This window comes from Leucoraja erinacea, chromosome 5 (assembly GCF_028641065.1).
Source record: "Leucoraja erinacea ecotype New England chromosome 5, Leri_hhj_1, whole genome shotgun sequence".
Lineage (NCBI taxonomy): Eukaryota > Metazoa > Chordata > Chondrichthyes > Rajiformes > Rajidae > Leucoraja > Leucoraja erinaceus.
In genome coordinates this window covers 69,218,790-69,239,149 of record NC_073381.1, presented here as the reverse complement: position 1 = coordinate 69,239,149, position 20,360 = coordinate 69,218,790, and the positions used below count along the sequence as shown (strand labels likewise).

The 20,360-nt window shown below is 41.9% G+C and overlaps 1 protein-coding gene across 1 annotated transcript in view; it reads right to left on the bottom strand.

Moving 5' to 3' along the window:
* The window catches only part of LOC129697375 (PC3-like endoprotease variant B), a 1,319,937-nt gene that overhangs the window by 973,901 nt on the left and 325,676 nt on the right, over window positions 1–20,360 (bottom strand). Inside the window, exon 7 of the mRNA XM_055635860.1 lies at window positions 11,752–11,826. Within this exon, the coding sequence (XP_055491835.1) occupies window positions 11,752–11,826 (75 nt within the window). The remainder of the gene's footprint in view (window positions 1–11,751; window positions 11,827–20,360) is intronic.

Here is a 20,360-nt window from a genome sequence, read left to right as displayed (position 1 = left end):
CGGTTTAAACCAGTATCTGCAGTTCCTTCCTACACATTAATATATTTTTGTTCCATTAAGGATGTAGTTGAGGAGGAAAGTGATGCTGAGGTAAAAGATCAGCCATGATTACATTAAAACCCAGAGCAGACATGAAGGAATGAATGGCCTCCTTCTACTTTTATTACTTCCTTACGTTCCTTTCCTCAGGACCTGACATCAAATTCCACCATTCCAGTCTTGTATTTCATAGTTCCAGCTTTCATGTTGTATTATCTCTTATTGTCTGGTATTTCAGATTCATCCCCACCTATTTACCATCTCCTCCAGAAAAACAGACATAGATAAATAGATAGATAGATTCTTGATTAGTACCAATGTCAGGGGTTATGGGGAGAAGGCAGGAGAACGGGGTTAAGAGGGAAAGATAGATCAGCCATGATTGAATGGCGGAGTAGACTTGATGGGCCGAATAGACTGATACTGCTCATATCACTTATGAACGAATGAAAAACATTTACCGCCCTCTTTCACCACCTGTGTTAATCATTCTCTCCTGATCTCCATCCCATCACAGATATTTCTCTTCACTCGACCCTCTCTCATCTCTGCAATTTACTTTCACTTAGCGATTCTGAGGTCATTGACCAGGAATCTCAGCTTTATTTCTCTCTTTATAGATGTTGCGGTGTATTTCTAATAGTTACTATTTTACTTTTGAAGACTTTATATTTGAAAGAAAATGTCTGAATCTATGGAAGGGTTCCTGTGAAATATGTTCATGTGGGGATCTAGAATATTTGTAGATACTTTAGAAAGGCAAAAAAAGAGAAAAGTAAAGATGTGGTGTGTGTAAACATTCTTACCATTGAGGGGCATATTTAAATACAAAATACAAAGATTTCACACTCCTTTTCTCAGTATATCATTTTTTGGGTTTGAAAGATTGAGTTTAGTACTTCTTTCACATATTGGGAAATTCTGTGCGAAGCAATTGATATCTTCATCTTTTATCCTTCCCTGACCCCAAGGAGCGGTTGGACACTTGGATATTTTCCTCTGGAGCGGTGGAGGATGAGGGGAGCCCAGATGGAAGCATATCAAAGTATATAAAGTTCTGAGAGACATAGAGTGGCAAAAGTCAGAATTTTTTGCCCATGAGTGGGAATGTCAAAGACTAGAGGGCATAGCTTAAGGTGAGAGGTACAAAGTCTAAAGCGGATGTACGTTTCAAGTTGTATTACACAGAGGGTGGCGGGTGCTTGAAATGCTGTGATTTTCAGCAAAATGCACAACTTTGTATTTCCTCACACTATCACCAATTCTCCTTTTTCAGTTATGACTGAAGATGGCTTCCAATGACCTCTCAAGCACTGTGTTCCAGATCAGGTGCTGCAGGAACATTGCAATAAAACCAATTGAAGAAAATAATTAATTGAATCAAAAGTTCACTGTGGAGTTTTTCTTGCAGTTTTTATTCACATCAGACTCTTTAATGTATATTTGCAAAATTATCCCTTGAGAAATAAACCAAGATTGGGTATATTAAAATCACAGCTGAGATGAAGAAATAAGAACTCTCTGTTATCCTCAAGACACAAAGTGCTGGATAACTCAGTGGGTTAGACATGTATGCATCCTGGTACATAGATAGATTACGTTTTGGTTTGGGACCCATCTGAGGAAGGGTCCCAACACAAAATGCCACCCATCCATGTTCTCCAGGGATGCTGTCTGACCCGCTGAGTTACTCCAGCACTTTGTCTCTTTTTTTGGAAACCAGCATCTTCAGTTCCATGGTTCTACACTCTTGGATTGTCGTTTTAAAAATAAAATATTTGTGATCTAAAAAAAACAATTACCATTATTTCTGAATTTAAAGAAATGCAAATTTGCTTAGTTATTTTGATGGAGATATCCTTAACTCAAATGAAAAGAACCTTAATCTCAACCTGTTGGAGGATGTCCATGGTTCCGGACTGCCAGGAACTGAAGGTATCCAGTATATTGGTTGCAAAAGGATACGAGAGAGACAATGATATTTCCCAATATAAATTGTTCGATTAATGGGTATGATCTACGCTGATTATAATAGATTCTTTGGACATTAAACATAGAATTATAGAAACATAGAAAGTGGGTGCAGGAGTAGGCCAATCAGCCCTTCGAGCCAGCACCGCCATTCAATATGATCATGGCTGATCATCCAGAATCAGTACCCTGTTCCTTCTTTTTCTCCATATCACTTGATTCCGTTAGCCCTAAGAGCTATACCTAACTTGAATATGTCCTGTGAATTGGCCTCCACTGCCTTCTGTGGCAGAGAATTCCACAGATTCACAACTCTCTGGGTGAAGAAGTTTTTCCTCATCTCAGTCCTAAATGGCCTACCATTTATTCTTAAACTATGATACCTGGTTCTGGACTCCCCCAACATTGGGAATTTGTTTTCCTGCATCTAGCCTGTCCAATCCCTTAAGAATGTTCTATGTTTCTATAAGATCCCCTCTCATCTAAATTCCAGTAAATGAAAAGAAGCAATGGCAAGTCATGGGGAAAAAAATCAGTCATAAACTCACTGATTGGCAGATCATGCTAGAAAGGCCAACTAGCTTACTCCTGCTTGTATTTATTTTGTCTTTCTAATTGGATGTACAACTGAAAAGAAAGGCTGGGCAGTGACATGGATAAGGGAGCTCTGGCAAAAAAAACTGCATGCTGTGGCAAAAAAACCTGTATCTAATAGTCATAGAACCCAGAAAGAATCTTATGGTTGATTGCAGAATTGTAACAAAGTAGAAAATCGTTTTAAAGACGAGCATTGCCATTTTAGAACAAAAAAGGCATTAATTCTAAAGTTCAGAACTGAATAAGAAACATTTGCGACCCATAGTTGGTAAGTCATCACCTCCTGGAGTGGTGAAACAGAACTAACATTTCAAATGTCAATAAACTGAAATATTAACTCTCTGTCTGTCCGTCTCTCTCTCTCCCTCTCTCTTACTTTTATGTTAAACAAAGAGGAAGATGTTCCTCTTTCAATTAGGAGTCTTGCTGAAAGATACCACGCAGCAAAGTTATCAAAATTTAAAAAAAAGAAATTATGGAAATCCTCAGAATGTCAGGAGGCATTTTACAGAATTAACAACTTATCAATGATCTTTCATGAGAAGAAGAAAAAGGATAGAAATGGATGTGATAAAATAGGTAATGTTGATAATACATCATATCAAAGTATCTCAAAAATAATTAATCATTCTCCTTCCGCTGTAGAAAATGCATATTTCTGCAAAATAACGTATTTTCCCAGTTCAGATGAAAGGTCATTGATTTGAATATTAACTTTGATTGTCTTTCCACAGTCGCTGACTGACCTGCTGACAGTTTCTGGTGTTCTGTGTTCGTTTCAGATTTACATCCTTTGCTGTATTTTGTTTTTATATTTTTCCTCTTTGCTGTATGAATTATTAATCCTCCATTCTCTCAAATCCTTTTTATCTCCCTTTTCCTCTCACACTTCCCCACATCCAAAGACTCTGTGTTTAAGTGTACAATGCCTGCCTCTGGCTGACACCTGGATCCTTATCACACCCTCTCTAAAATATTCTAGGAACACAGACAATTAATTTCATACCAGCCAGGCAAATGAGAAGACTGAGGCCACCTGCTCAGCTACTTCCACTTGTCATCAAAGCTGCATTCAGAAGCTGATGCTGGGGATAATCAAATAATGGTGGGGGAGGGGATGCAGCTTGTTGGAGTGGGAGGAGAATTGGTGAGATTTTCAGATGGTTTGACCAATGATCTGTCACTGAGGAATGAATGCCACGGAAAACTAGTAAATGATTTGTTCATAACCTCATCAGCTCAGATACTTCAGATGTACATTTGTGCACTTTCTCCTCTGGCAGCTGATTGAAAACCATGTCTGGTATGATAAGATTTCCAGACTTTTATGTGATCTTGATATTGGCTGAGAAAGAATTGTATTTTCTTTTCCCCTGGAGAGGTATTTAGTACAAAATCCTCCCTAATTATTGCTTCACACATATTAAGAAAGATAAAGAGTAAAGCAGAACTTTTAATGCAGATAATAAACAGAAAGTTGACTCGTCTTGCATCAATGATAAAATTATTTTTTTACTGGGTTTAGGTTTGCAATAATGTCAGTTCTTCCACAGGAAGGGAAGTTAACGAATTAAACTGTTAGTCAATAGTTTAGAGTCAATAGTTCTGTGGCTGGATAATCATTTTGTTTTGAAAGGACTTCAGCAATAGCCCTGGTGGATAATAGTCAGATATTTAGGTCCAGCATATTAATCCTGGTAGTTCACAGTCAGAACAGAGCTTTCTTCTCTCCACATTTGATGCAGGCTCCTTTGGAAATGACAACAGAAGAATAGGTTGGCCTGAAGTATTGCAGAAAAAGAATGGTGCTTTCAAAAGATTTCACGCCATCTTCAACACAAACCTGTCTCCCTCGCACAATCATGTTAAACAGTTAAACTGACAGTCCACTTCCTTGACAATTAAAAGACTTTTGTATATCGTCGAGATTTGTGAGAAAAAGATTGGGTTTGCGCCACAGCTGTAAAATAAGCTGTAAGGCGAGGCCTATCCTTCTGATTGAACAAACACCCTTTGGACAAAGTAGTATCTGAACAAAGGATTAGAAATTCTTTGATGTGATACACATGAATGAATCTGAAAGCTTCCAACTAATATGACTATTTGGGAGATAAAAATAACTAAGTTATATCGTGGTTCAAGATAGGTGCTTCACGAAAAAAAAAATCTTAAAGCTTTCATGGAGCTTTCAAATCTTGGCATCACTGTGTGGTTTGTGGCAATTCAGATGAGATTGAATTTAAAACCTTAAATCTAGTAAATTAAAAGCAAACCCATTATACCGGAGTAGAAATAACATCAGAGAGAAAGCCCCTGTGTAATCTATCATGACACTTCCAGAGTGTGGCAGAATCAGTTGAAGAGCCACCTAGCAGTGCCTTACCAATGAAAAGGAAATGTTTGTCCTCATAATAAATAAAGACAGTCTTTTGCTTTTGGCCTGCACTTGGTTTGCCCTTGTGCCTGCGCAAGCCAGAATTATACAGAGAGGTGAAGGGCAAATCTGCAACAAATGAATTCCTTAACAATATCAGTGAAGAGGAAAAGACTAAGCATCGGCAAACTCCATGGCAAACAGCAATCCCACAACATAAAACTGCAACCGCACAAATACATCGTTGACCCAAACAAACAGGGGCAAAATTGATTTTGCTTTCTCAGAACAACACACAAATTTGAATTTCTGTTTTTAACCTCAAGTTTGGAGTCAAAAGTCAAGAGTGTTTTATTGTCATTATGACCGAAACGGAAATGTTTCCTTGCAGCAGCAGAACAACAGGTTTGTGAGCACAGTACTCAATAGATAATATAATAAAGCAAACATATTCAATAAATAAAACTATCTGATATAGTACAAATACAAATCAAAGCCCAATGTCCCTAGTGCAGCCAAGGCAGTTTGTAGTTCAGACTTTAGTTGGAGTTTGTATACCTTCTTCCCAATGGCAGGAGTGAAATGAGAGTGGTGCCAGGGTGGTATGGGCCTTTGGTGGTGTTGGCTGCCATTTTAACTTGCTTAAATAAAATTTCTTTGAAAATAATTTAATATATGCAACTGATTAACTTATATGGATGTGTTCGTTAAAATTGTACAAAGAACTATAGTGAAGGAATCTTGAGCAAAATACAAAGTGCTGGAGGAACTCAACGGGTCAACGGCAGCTTCTGTGGAGGGAAACGGACGGGCGACGTTTTGGGTCGAGATCCTTCTTCAGATTTAGATTGGTCTGATGATCTAATCTTCTTCAAACCTCAGACATATCTGAAGAAGGGTCCTGACATGAGACATTGCCTGTCAATTCCCTCCTCAGATGTACCTGATCCACAGGGTTCCTCCAACATCTCGTGTTTTGGAAAAAAATCATGCCGTGGAATTTCAATCTTTGCAATTTAAGGGTAAAAAGTCTAAACTACCCATTCTTTCTGTGCAGGTTTTTGAAGATCTACACTGCAAATTCTTTGGGTTAACCAGTCTCATTAAATGTTGGTAGAATTTCAACCTGTGTAAATAAAGAAATTATGGCAGCTTATATTATGTAACAACTTCATACTCATGGAAATCTTGGCCAAGTACATAATGCCCCTGTCCCACTTAAGAAACCTGAACGGAAACCTCTGGAGACTTTGCGCCCCACCCAAGGTTTCCGTGCGGTTTCCGGAGGTTGCAGGTGGTTGCCGCAGGTAGTGGAAGCAGGTAGGGAGAGAGACAAAAAAAGTTTTGGCCGTTGCAGCACCAGTGAACCGTTGTCTCATTCCTTGCCCAGCCACTTTCAGCCTTTGTGCCCCAATCCCACTGCTAACATTGAAGGTGCGGATGATAAGTCCCCGGTTCTTCTTCATGGCTGTTTGTTTCAGTTTAGTGTTTCAGCGCACATCCTATACTTTAGATAGAACTGCAACCTGGCCAGTTATTGCACTGTCTGACCCTGCTGCACCCTTTTCTCGGGTACATATTCTCTGGAAAATGCTACTTTGATTTAGTGGCGCACCACAGATTAAGTAGATCAAGTATTTCTAGTTGTGCCTTGGAAGGATGCTGCAACATGGATAATATCTTAAGAGCCAGTGCCTTGTGCCCATTCATGATGGAACATGTCTGGATCATGATTACTCTCACAAGCTGTAACTGTTGACTGTTGACTGTTGACTTTGTGAGAGCATGCCTTTTCTGAGACATGGCTCTTGTTAGCACCAAACACCTCAGCTGCCTTCAATACTCTCAGTCTGAATATGGGTCTTGACCCGAAACATTTCTCATTCCTTCTCTCCGGAGATGCTGCGTGTCCCGCTGAGTAAATTTGCCATTTTGTGTCTATCTTTGGTGTAAACCAGCATCTGCAATTCCTTTCTAGACAGCTACCTTCAACTTCATTTCCTTTTCCAAATAATATTGAGCTATAAACATGACCATAGAAATTCCAATGCAGTTCTTTGTTTGGAAACAAGGAACTGCAGATTTGATTTGATTTGATTTAATTTAATTTATTGTCATTGTCTTCAATTAAGGGACAACTAAATTATTTTTCCCTTAGTCATACAATTAATTAAAAAAACACAAAAACACAGTCGTCCACAACACAAACATCCCCACAGCGGCACCAAAGTTCCCCACGGTGAGGGAAGGAACCAAAGTCCAGTCAACCTCCTCGCTGATGTTCCCCAATGTTCACCTGTGGTCGGGGCCTCCCGAGCACTCCGTAGTCGCCGCTACGGGCGGCCCGATGTTCAGGCCCTCTCGCCGGGAACGATGGAACCCCGACGTCGAATGGGAGAACATCCTCAGCGGCTTGGACCTCTGAATCAGCCACCTTCCACCGGAGTCCCCGGCTCCCGATGTCCACAGGCCGCGCTGGGTGGAGATTCCTGCTGGCGACCCCCGGCAAAGGGTCCCAGGACTCCGCGATGTAGAGGTCAGCGCCGCCCGCGTTGGGAGCTCCGCACCCACAGCTCCCCGATGTTGGAGCAGCGGCCCAACACTCCGGAGCTCCAAGCGGCGATCCCAGGTAAGGCCTCGCCCACTCCGCAATGTTTCCAGCGCCTCGCTGCCGCTGCTGAAGCTCTGGTCCGGCCCGGCAGGAAAGGCCGCGCCAATCCAGTTAGTAGGCCGCGAGGAGGGGGGCGAGGGCGCGACTCGGATAATAGTCGCATCCTCGTTAGGAATTGACTGAAGGACGGTTTCCCCCTTACCATACCCTCTTCCCCCCACATAAAATACTGAAAACCCCCCTAAAAAAACATACTTTAAACATAACAAAAAAACAAAAGACAACCAGACTGTGGGCGGACGCAGCCAGTAACAGCGCCACCGGATGTCCTGAGCCATCGAATGCTGGTTGATACTAAATATAGACACAAAGTGCTTTTACTATTTTAGAAAGTGTGCAGGAGTAACTCAGGCAAAAAAAGGATGGATGACGTTTTGGGTCAGAACCCTTCTTCAGACTGGGTCCTGACCCGAAACACACCCATCCTTTTTCTCCAGAGATGATGCCTGATCTGTTAAGTTACTCCAGCACTTTGTGTCTATTCTTTGTTTCATTTGCTACAGTAGCCATCAACAAAACTATAGTTAAAAAGTATGCCACAATAATTTTGATATGCAAAGAACTGAAAGAACTAAAAAACGTTGCAACAAAGACTGTATAAGCAGTGCCTATTTACAGTAAGTTTAAAGGGATATGAACCAAATGTGGGAATATCGGACTAGCTTTGATGGGGCATCTTGGTTGGCATGATCGAGTTGGGCCAAAGAGCCTGTTTCTGTGCTGCGTGACTCCATGACTAACTGTTGCCCCAGAGTTCTGGGAGAGAAACTAGGTGTAAATAATTGCTCCTTCTGGCTCAGGATCAGTTTACATCGGACTGCATGAAATTGGGAGAATTTAATGAACAGCTCGAAATTGGTTGCAAGATCTCCAAAAATATATAAAATGTTTATTATGATTGAAGTAGGTGCCTGAGCCTGTTCCATTGCCCAAGTGCCTCTGATGAATTAATCCTGCAAACTTTCTAAAACAGTAAAAGGCAGATTTAAATACAGAATTACAGATCATATATTTGTGATCAGAGTGGATAAAAGTTCAAAATAGAACTGCCCAGAAATGTATTTAAAAAATGCAAAACACATTATACACATCATACATTAAGTTTTCACGCTGCCTCCAAATCTAATTTCCACTTTATCCTTCGCTACCAGGTCCTTCAAAGCCAGTCCCTTGTGCAAGGATGAGTGATTCCACCGAAGTTTTGTGAAGTGGAAGGTGCCTTTGTGTGTTCTTTCAAAACATGGTGACCATTACACACACCCCTCCTGCTACAGACATATACACATAAATACAGTCTTGTCCAGGCACATTTCTTTAGCCACCCTTCCTCCAATGCCCCCACACATGGATCTCCTTCCTGCTACAGTTCCACTCTTCACAGTCTCTCTACAACTCTCCATACAAGTCTCCCTCCATAACTGCATCCTCCGGGTTCCCTAAGCCAAAAGCCTCACTCCCTCTCAGCTCTTTTGCTCTTCAGTCATCTGCTTCTCCATTTGCTCATTTCCTTTCCCTCGCAATCAATCCCCTCTCAATCACCTCACCATGACCTCCCGCCATTGTCTCCCTTTCTCCTTTCCCACCCCATGCCTTATGAAAGGAATTTAAGTTCAGTGCGAGCCACAGAGAGGGATGATCCTGCAACGTCCAAGGCCATGTATGATCTCTGCAATGCTATTGGCGATATCAAGAGAGACTACCAAAACAATCATCAGCCTCAATTTGATCAACTGAGTGGCAAGAGATTGTAGGCGAGCCTGAGAACCATCATGAGCTTGAAGCCAAAGTTAGACGCGATCTCCTGGCAACAACACCTCTCTACCAGATATCATTAATTACTTTTATTCTAATTTTGAAGATGTAAACAATGCACTCCCCACACATCTCAGTGGCAGAAGTCTACTTTTGAAAGGGTAAACTCTTGGAAAACAAATGGTGTTTCTGGGTGGCTTCTAAAATTGTGCATCAGTTAACTGGCCACAGTTTTCACCAAAATCTTTCAATTTTTACTTTGACAGTCTTCTGCCCATAACTGCTTCAAGGAAACATCCATCATTCCAGTCCCCAAGAAAAATAACGTGGCCTGTCTCAATTACTAGCAGCCAATGTCTGCTCTAGAATCAGCCACAATTAAGTGCTTTAAAAGACTGGTGATGGCCCATATTTGTGCCAGACTTATGGACAATCTGGACCTCCTGCTATTCACATGCAGGAAATATGGGTCTATGGAAGACACCATCTCTCCTGCGCAACATTCAACCCTGGGCCACCTTGACAATAAGGTCAACGATGTCAGGATGTTATTCATTGACTATGGCTCACCCTTCAACACCATAATCTCAAATAAGCTAATTCCTAAATTTCTGGACCTTGGCCTTGGAGCCTTCTTCTGCAACTGGCTTCTAGATTTCTTGACCATTGGACTTTAGTCAGTTAGCATTTGTCATAACACTTCTTCGACCCTGACCCTCAACACTGGTGCCCCTGAGAGTTGTGTTCCTAATGTCATGGTGCCAGGACTCCAATTTACCAAGACACATAAGATGGATCTTGGCCTAAGGAAGCAAGGGGGTGAATGCAATCTTGGCCTTATCAATGAAGTTACAGTAGAGATAGGCACTAGCTTTAAGTTCCAAGGCATCCATATCATCAACAATCTAACTAGATCCCTTCACACTGCAGTAATCAAGAAAGCCCATCAGCATATTCGCTTACTTGGGCATCTGCGAAAATTCAGCATGTTCACAAGGATTCTCTTGAACACCGAAGATAGACACAAAATGCTGGAGTAACTCAGCGGTGTTCTCTTGAACACCTACAGATGCACAATTGAAAACATTCTGACGGAATGCATCTCAGCCTGGTATGACAATTACTGTGCTCTTGACTGTGCCTGAGATACAACACAGCAGGTAACAACTGCAGAAACTATTCTAAAAGAGAACTTCATACATAAAGATGGCTTGATTGTAACGCCATTTAGCATGCTAGCAAAACACTGGTAGATCAGCCAGGCCTATGTCAGTTGATGAAACATAACACTGTTGAGGAAATCGAAAGGATGAAGTAAACTATTTGCACATATGGTCACAAGTTCACAACAATATTGATGGGTGCTCATTTCAATCCTTGTGAAGACAGAGTATTATTTGGGGAAGCAAAAGATCAGTTTCATGGATATTTGGACAATATAATCAGGATATGTTTGTTGTTATGAATGATAAAAGATGGCTATTCAGTTCCTGGTGAGAGATCTACTGGGATACAGAGGCTCCATGGGTATGAATACTTTTAAATTTAGTTTAGAGATACAGTGTGGGCACAGGCTCTTCGGCCCACTGAGTACGCGCTGATCAGCGATCCCCGCATATTAACACTACCCTACACACATCAGGAAGAATTTACAATTATACCAAGCCAAATAGCCTACAAACCTGTATGTCTTTGGAGTGTGGGTGAAAACTGAATATCCTGAAGAAAACCCATGCAGGTCACAGGGAAGAATGTACAAAATCCGTACAGACAGCACCCATAGTCGGGATCGAATCTGGGTCCATAGAGCTGTAAGGCAGCAACTCAGCCGCTGCATTGTGCCTTGCCGCTATGCGGGAGACAATGGTCTTGAACGTTGAGGGAGACAAAGGTCCTGTATGATTAGGAAATGTGGGAGAAAAGGTTCCCATGAGATTAAGACCGGGGCAGTAATTGGAGGTCATGTGGGTTAAGGAACTGGGTGCAACATAGAGCCTCAGAGTGCTGAATTATTGCATTTTGCAATTGTGACCAGAATCAATCTGGAGACAATCATATCTAGATCTGTACAGAACAAAGTTTACCAGATGAGGATATATGTAAAGTAGACACTGCTTCAAAAACGGTAGGAGAGTCATTCTAAGCACAACTATTTACGTCAGGGAAATTTAGAAACATTCGAAGTCTACAGCGGGTTTGACAACCAGTCCAGCCATGGGTGTGGCTCAACCAGTTTTTACAGCTGTCATGTGGCATGGGTGCAATCCGTTGCACATCCATTGTGCTGCATCTCATTATTCAGGATCAGGACTGCTTCAAGTCCAAAAAGGACAGAGTTTATACCTACCCTGCAAGTCAGCGGGATGATCTCCTTCATCAGCAGGTTTTGGGGCAACATATCTATATTGCGGATGCTGGAAATCTGAAAATTAAAACAAAATAAAATAGTAATTCCCTGCAGGTCATGCTGAGTGAAATAGAATTAATTCGGAAATATCCTTTGAACGAAACAGGTTTTTCAATGTGGTATCTGCCTATCTTCTTGAGCACACAGGTATTTGCAGTTGGAGTAAAAGTCCTCAGACCGTAACCCTAACCAATAGAAGTACCAATATGACCATTTCCGCTCCAATCTTCTGAATTGATAGTGTTTGGCTGAAGAAGGAACTTGACCCCAAATGTCACCCGTTCCTTCTAACCAGAGATGCTGCCTGTCCTGCTGAGTTACTCCAGCATTTTCTGCCTCTCTGTAAAAACTGATGACCAGAATGATGCCTGGATTGGAGGTTCTTAGCTGCAAGGGGATGGTGGCCAAACTTGGATTGTTTTCTCTGAAATGCCAGAGGTTGAAGGGAGAGATGACAGAAGTATTGAAAATTATGGAAGACATAGATAGGATCGACAGTCAGAACCTTTTCCCCGGGGCAAAAATATCAAAGACTAGAGAGTATAACCTTTAAGATGAGAGGGGTAAAATCTAAAGGAGAAAAGGATGTTGACCGACAGGTTGCGGGGTCAAAGCAGAAATGAATCGGGCAAACAAATATGCAAAATGCTGGGGTGTCTCTGTGGGTCAGGAGCATCCCTGGAATAATGTGGATAAGTGACATTTCGGGTTGGGAATCTTCTTTGGAATCTGGCAGCACAGACGATAAATAGAAGGAGCATGCAGTTTAAAATGCATGATTAGGTACGATTTCTTTGCTCAACATGGTGAGAGCATAAAAAATTCCTTTTTTCAGTAATTAAATCTAAATCCCCATAAACAGAATTGTAAAATAAATTTGTATCTTTGCACTCAAGTACAATTTTAGTTGGGCTATTTAAAGAAAGACAGGCTTGGTTGCACAAGCAGATGCTTTGCTGTTATTAACACGGAATCTGAACACTAAATATGTAAATCCACAATATCCCATAATTGCAGTTTAAAAGGTGAATAAATCACGGTTTCTAAAAGATCTACTACAATTCCGTTCTTCTTTGGGCAGAATGTTAAAGGAAATTGTCTTCTGCAATGATATCATTTATTTTTAAAAATAACACATTTGGTGAAAACAAAGCATCTCCGGCAACATCTCAGAAGCAAATTGCATCAATTAAAAGTGAGGTCAGGGACAGAGACCAATGGAGAACCAAAGTGAACTCCACAATGGTAAAATGCTGGTCCTCATCAACAATTACCTACAAAATAATGTTGAATGGCTAATCGGTTCTTCCATTGTGCTAAACATAGAGGTTTAGATCATTCAATGTTCAGTAAGCTTGATACGCACTTACTGCCAACTAGCACCTGCACAATATAGTATTTTACCACACAATGTCAATGCTGTAAACCAATGTCATTGTGGAGCACAATTGCAATTAACAGGCCAAATCATGCAGATTAATAACTGGCAGTTCCAGAGGGAACCGCCAGCTGTCAGCTATTCATGGCTCAGCACCAGATGCACATTGGAAGGTGAAAATCTGAGACAAGCTAGAGGTCAGGTGCCTATGATCCTTCTTCCTGGACTGTCACTGGGGATCGAGGATGACTTGCTTCCACTCTGATGTTGTGGTCAGTGAAGATGTCATTGTGGGAATCCAGACTACTCTGAAGAAGGGTCTCGACCCAAAACGTCATCCATTCATTCTCCCCAAAAATGATGCTGCCTGTCCCGCTGAGCTACTCCAGCATTTTGCATCCATCTTCGGTGTAAACCAGCATCTGCAGTTCCTCCCTACACTACTCCACGGATGGTCAGGAGGTCGTCAGTAAAGCAGGTGGGTGGGTAGTTTGCATAATGGTGTAGATAGACAGCAGATGTCTGGTGAATAAGGATGGGTGACATTTTGGGTCAGGCTGAAGGCAGGGTGTGTGGAGATTGGGGGGGGGGGGGGGGGGGGGGGGGGGGGAGCAGGAGGCGCGAGAAAAGACCAGGACAAGGGCCAGCTACATATTATCTCAGGCAAGGTGGTCAATCGGTGGCTACGGGGGCTGTGATGGCAAGAGTGATACAATATGAAGAGCAGTGGAACTGGTTAAATTACTTGGGAGGAGAAAGGTGGCAAGGGGGGGGGGGGGGGGGGGGGGGGGGGGGGGGGGGGGGGGCATCTTGCACTGGGAGGCCAACTAGTTCAAGGCAGATCAAAGTGTGACTTTCACCAAGTTGGTGATCTTCCAGCCACACCTGATAAATGCTGTACTCCTTATACCACTTAAACTGGTGTGCCTCCATTTTATGGACTCACGATTCTCAATATTCCTTCTCCACTTTGAGCAGTCATGGGTCAGGGATTCCCGCTGGGGATGTTCCAATTTGGCAAGATGGCTTTGGCAATATCCTTGAATGTTTTCCTCTATCTACCTGATAAACCTATCTTCTGAATGAGCTCAGGAATAAGCTGCCTGTTTTGTCTGGTGTCAGGAATGCAAATAACGCGATATGCCCAATGGAACCAACTGAGTGCAATTACAGTTTTGATACTGGGATTGTTGGCCTGGGAAAAGATACTAACAGTGATTTCATACGTAATAAAGCAGAATTAGGCCATTTGGCCCATCATGTCTACTCTGCTATTCAATCATGGCTGATCTATCTTTCCCTCTCAGCCCCAATCTCCTGCCTTCTCCCAATAACCTCTGACACCCGTACTAATCAAGAATCCATCAATCCCCACCTGAAAATTATCCATTGAATTGGCCTTCACAGTCTCCTGTGGCAATGAATTCCACAGATTCCCCACCCACTGACCCTTATTTTCCCAGTGCATTTGGAAGATTTTGCAAGGAGAGTTTTGGTAGCACCTGCTTGCTGTAGATATTCCAGATGTCCAAAGAGTAAAAAAAAGATAGGGATCATAGCTACCCAACAGATGAATTTTTGGCCACATCTCGGATCTTCATTTCTAAACAATCTATTCCTCAATTAACCAAAGATTGTGCTCATGAATTGAAGAGAATGGGACATTTCAACTCTAATGTCCACCTTTCATGAGATGTGGCTCCCAAGATTTGGAACAATCACGTTTTTCTATAATATTGATGTGAACTCGTATTGTCCAACAGCAATGTTGTACAGCGGAGGCATGTTAGTATTAAGTGTTTCGTGGATGTTGAGTGAAAGGCTAATTCTTCATTGCTTCACTGAACGAGTCTGTGATTTTAAAAATATATATATATCTCAAAAACAAACTGTATTCATAAAAAGTATATGCAAGAAATAAAAAAAATGTTGCATAGTTTTGTTTTATGTTCACAGTGTGTTGTCCAGTCCACACATTCATATTATTATCAGATCTCTACATTTGGAGTTTTAGTACGTTCTATGTACAAGGTGCTAACACCATTCATGAGCGGCCTCTTTGAACCATACCCGTCGAGAAACTTTTCCACAGGATCCAGCCCCTCAGTAGTTGGTGGCAGTAAGACCTTAGGCTACAGTCCTTCCCCACACAGCCTTTCTAGGGGATGATCAAGCTTCAGTGCACCACTATACTCCCGCAGCCTGAAAGGTGGCGGGTGGCAGGTAGCACCATTCCATCACAGCCACCATGTACTGGGAGGCCAACAAGTTTCAGGCAAAATTTGTCTTTCACCAAGTTGGTGATCTTCCAGCAGCACCTGATATTTTTTCACAGTACTCATCCCCGAGAATAGTTATTAAAGCAATGGGCAACATTTGAATGAGATGCACGGACAGAGTTTTTTTATATAGATGGTGGTGGGTGTCAGGAATACGCTGCCAGGGATGATTGTGGCATTTAAGAGGCTTTTGGATACTGATCGCCCCCTCACTCCTTGCCTCCTACCACCCCCCCCACCCCTGACATTTTATAGGTGACAGATTCAGTTCCCCTGACAGTGCCTGAGTTGACCATAAATGTCATCTCTTCTTTCAAATTTGCACGTGCCACTTCTAATTAATTTCAACGTAGCAAATGCAGGGCTGTGAGGTGGAAACTCTAACCTAAACTAGTGTCTCTGCTAAACTCAGCATTCAACCAAGGCGGGTCGATGACTCTCTGAAGCCAACATCTGGTTGCCCTTCACATGACCTCTCAGCTCCATGCTAGGGAGGATGTTATACCATTATAGAGTCATACAAAATGTGGAAGTAGGCCCTTCGGCCCAACTTACCCATGCCACCCAATATGCCCCATCTACACTAGTCCCCCCTTCCTGTGTTCAGACCATAACCCGCCAAACCTATCCGATTCATGTACCTGTCTAAATACTTCTTAAGCATTGTGACAGTCTCAACTACCTCTTCCAGCAGCTCATTTCATACACCCACCACCCTTTGTGTAAGATAGTTACCACTCAGATTCTTAATAAATCCTTCCCCCCTCACCTTAAACCCATGTCCTCTGGTTCTTGACTCCCCTACTCTGGGCAAAAGACCCCATGCATTTACCAGAACTATTCAAATTAACATTGGGCAAAGGTATTTGAGCCTTGGAAATCTAATATTTTCAATACCATTAAGATATCATTGCAAAAATAGTTTCCTATCTCCTACCATTTAAAAACAATTCTATGAAATGCAATGGCCAATGTACTCTTGGTACTCAATGTATTGATCATAGAATCCTTTGGAGGGTTACAAGCTGGAAAGTAGACTGGATCACATTATGAAATCTCAACCACGGACAGTCTACAGGTATTTAATTACAGCAGTAAATTTATGAAACCCTTTACACTCAGTTAACTCTACTACTACATTATTTCTATTGAGTATTGTATGGTTATGTTTCTGCATGCCAATTTGTATTTGAAAACAGAACAGAAATATAATTTGACAGTACTCCAGTATTAATGCCCCAAGGCTAAACCACTTTTTCACATGCTTCAAAGTACCTGTGATAAAACATACATAAAAAGTACACTCATTTTTATCTAATGAATGTTGAACTCATGAGTGAGTGATGAAGATCTTTCTCAGGTGCGAAATAAATATTCTATTTCATTTTTAGTGACTGAACATTGTATTTGGACTGTGTTCTACATATTCAGTATGCCTTAAAATATTTATAAATCATTTCTATCATTGCATGTGCAGCATGTTCTTACTCCCTGTAAAATCACACCCATCACTTCTCTTTCACTTATCCACTGCTTCTAAGATTGAAGTAGTGACTACATTTTGGTTATACTTCAATGGGTCTCTTAGGGACATTCTGAGGTCATAAATGTCACAGTATAAATACTAATCTTTTTTTCTGTTAAATCTAAAATACTGAACCCGGCAGCCTGAAGATATTGGGCGTGGGGACTGAAATTTGGGGCCCTATTATGTGTGGAAATGGTGGCAGCAGAATGCACACAAATTAGACTTATCTTCAGAGACCCAGAGATGCTCTCCTTTTCTTTCAGGACCCCACTAAAGACCCCGCTTAAAGGGTTCATTCTTTTACTTTGGCCAAATGTTTGAGTCTTTTGCCCAGAACAGGGGAATCGAGAACCAGAGGACAGAGGTTTAAGGTGATGGGGGAAAGTTTTAATAGGAACCTGAGGAGTACCTTTTTTTCACACAAAAGGTGTTGGGGATGTATGGAACGAGCTGCTGGAGGAGGTAGTCGAGGCAGGTACTATCGCAATGTTTAAGAAACATTCAGACAGGTACATGGATAGGGCAGGTTTAGAGGGATATGGGTCAAACGCAGGCAGGCAAGACTAGTATAGATGGGGCATGTTGGTTGGCGTGGGCAAGTTGGGCTGAAGGGCCTGTTTCCACGCTGAATGACTATGATTATGACTCTATAACTCTATATTGCTGCCCAACAGTGGCAGTACACAGTAAGCCATGAAAATCTCATCAATGTCCCAGTATATAGGAAAAGGTTTGCAAGTATCAATGATGATATATGGTGAACAAGCCACATGTATCTCACACCTATAAAAGTGTATGGTTAACATAGCAAAAGAAACAACAATTGACTCAAGTTTGACACAAAACACTGGAGTAATAGTATTTACTAGACTAAGTGGGACCCATTGGGAGGGCTGGTCACCAACGCAATATTCCACCTCTCCACCAATTCCAATACTGCTCGCCAGTGGGGGGGGGGGGGCGCTGTCTGTTGCGCTAGTATGGGTGTTGCGGGCTGAAGCTACTGGTTTCCAGAGGGCCAGTATAGACATTGTGGGTCGTATGGATGCTTGGGCAGGCATCCAACTGCTGCAACGATTTTAAAAGCCAAGCCAAGGCAAACAATTGGGCTGCAGACATCCGAGAACCAAAATTCATCTTGTGAACACAAACTTGTTAAAAAAAAGGCGAGGCAAACAATTGGGCTGCAGACACCCGACAACCAAAATTCATTTTGTGAACACAAATTCTTTAAAAAGGGCTGCAGCCACTTTACACATTTTTTAAAAAACATTAATATCTCTCTGATTTGTCATCGATGGGAAAAAATCCTCTGAACCTGTAAGGCTCTGTTTGCCTCTGAGCAAGGTGGCCAAAAATGACGGCCGTAGGTGGCGGCGTTCTGTCGGAAATCGCAGCACAGTGGGCCAAAAGCGGTCAAGATCAGAGATTTAGTAATATAGATATTGTAACATTTCTGCCTCAGGATGTCCCTAAGAGATCCATTGTAGTATAACTGAAGTGTAGTCACTACTTCAATGTTAGAAACAGTAGATAAATGAAAAAAAGTGGTAGGTATGATTTTACTGGAAATAAGAACATGATTTCCACTCAATTATAGAAATAATGTATGGATATTTAAAGGTACACTGAATATGTGACGCAGATGTAAAACATTGTCCAGCAGCATCCCTGGAACATGGATAGACATGGATAGCAACAGGCCCATCAGCCCACCGAGTTCATGCCGACCTGTGATCACCCCATAAACTAACACTATCCTACACACTAGGGACAATTTACAATTTTATCAAAGCCAATTAACCTTCAAGCCTGCACATCTTTGGAGTGTGAAAGGGAACCGGAGGACCTGTAGAAACCCCATGTGGTCACTGGAAGTACGTACACTCCATAAAGACAGCACCCGTAGTCCGGATGGAACCTGGGTCTCTGGCACCGCTAGGCAGTAACTCTACCAGATGGGTCCCAAGCCAAAACGTCACCTATCCATGTTCTCCCGGGATGCTGCCTGACCTAATGATTTACTCGAGCATTTTGTATCTTTCCTTGGTAAACCAGCATCTGTAGTTCCTTGTTTCTACAACTAACTCAGGTTAATGGTTGGGCAGCTATTCTGACATGTGCTTACCCATTTTCCATCAAGTAAGATGGTTAAAATCTTCCCTCCAGTGTATCTGTCATTATAAGTTATGTCTTGGATCATCTATTAATTAAATTCCCGAACCACGAACAATTAAATTAATGTCACACAATTTTGTTCTAAACTGATTAGATTCCAATAGAGAGTTTATTCTTACATGTAACTCTGCAACCTCTCTCTATAACAATTGGAATTTATAGAGCATCTTTAACATGGTTATGATATAAATAATCTGGTGAAGAGGGTCTTAATTAAATTATTGAAATTGCACCATCACCATCAGGAACTGAATGTAATGGAAAACAAAGAGGAACATCCCCGAACCCAAGCTGATCGCAAATCTTCCAAAAAGGCCGGCCAGTTTGCAGGCCCAGTATTTGTGGAGCACGAGCCTATGCATAGACTGAACCTGAAGTCCTGCCTGAGGCTTTATCCCCAAATCAACCATGGCAGCAGCATATTGGGCTGTGGCAGCTTTTGTTTAGGACAGTCTCAATCTAGTACGTTCTTGAAAGGTTAGTTACAAGGTTCTATCCAGTGCTGTCTGGCAATTTCAAGCTAATGTAACTCGGTGATTGTTACATAATTCAGTTGCAAAGAGAATGTTACTTCCTCCACTATTTATTTTAGTGCACATTCTTGCTTCAAAGACAAACAAATAATATATAGAATAGAATAATTACTGTAGACAATCTATCCTTTGTCTTCTAATTGTAGCTGGTATTATGGTTATTGTGACTGTATCAGTCAAACATTCCCAAAAATATATATATTTTAAATCAAACTATTACTTTTTTGATATAATACAATACAATACCATTTATTTGTCATTTGAACCTCACATGAGGTTCAAACAAAATTTGGTTTCTGCAGTCATACAAGAAAAGAACCAAGACACACACCAACCGCAATTTACACAAACATCCATCACGGTGAATCTCCTCCTCACTGTGATGGAAGGCAAAGTCTTGTCTCTCCCCTGCTCTCCATTCTCCTCCCGATGTCAAAGGCAAAGCCCCCAGTGGGCGCTAGCAAGTCCGCGGCCATTTAAAGCCGCGCCGGGCGATGTAAGGCCCTGCTCCGGGTCTTGATGTTGGAGCCCCCGGCAGGCGCTACCAAGTACCGCGGCTGTTTAAGCCGCGCCGGGCGATGTATGGCCCCGCTCCAGGTCACTTTCAACCCCGCAATTCGGGCAGGAGAAGTTGCCATTGCTCCGTAAAGCAG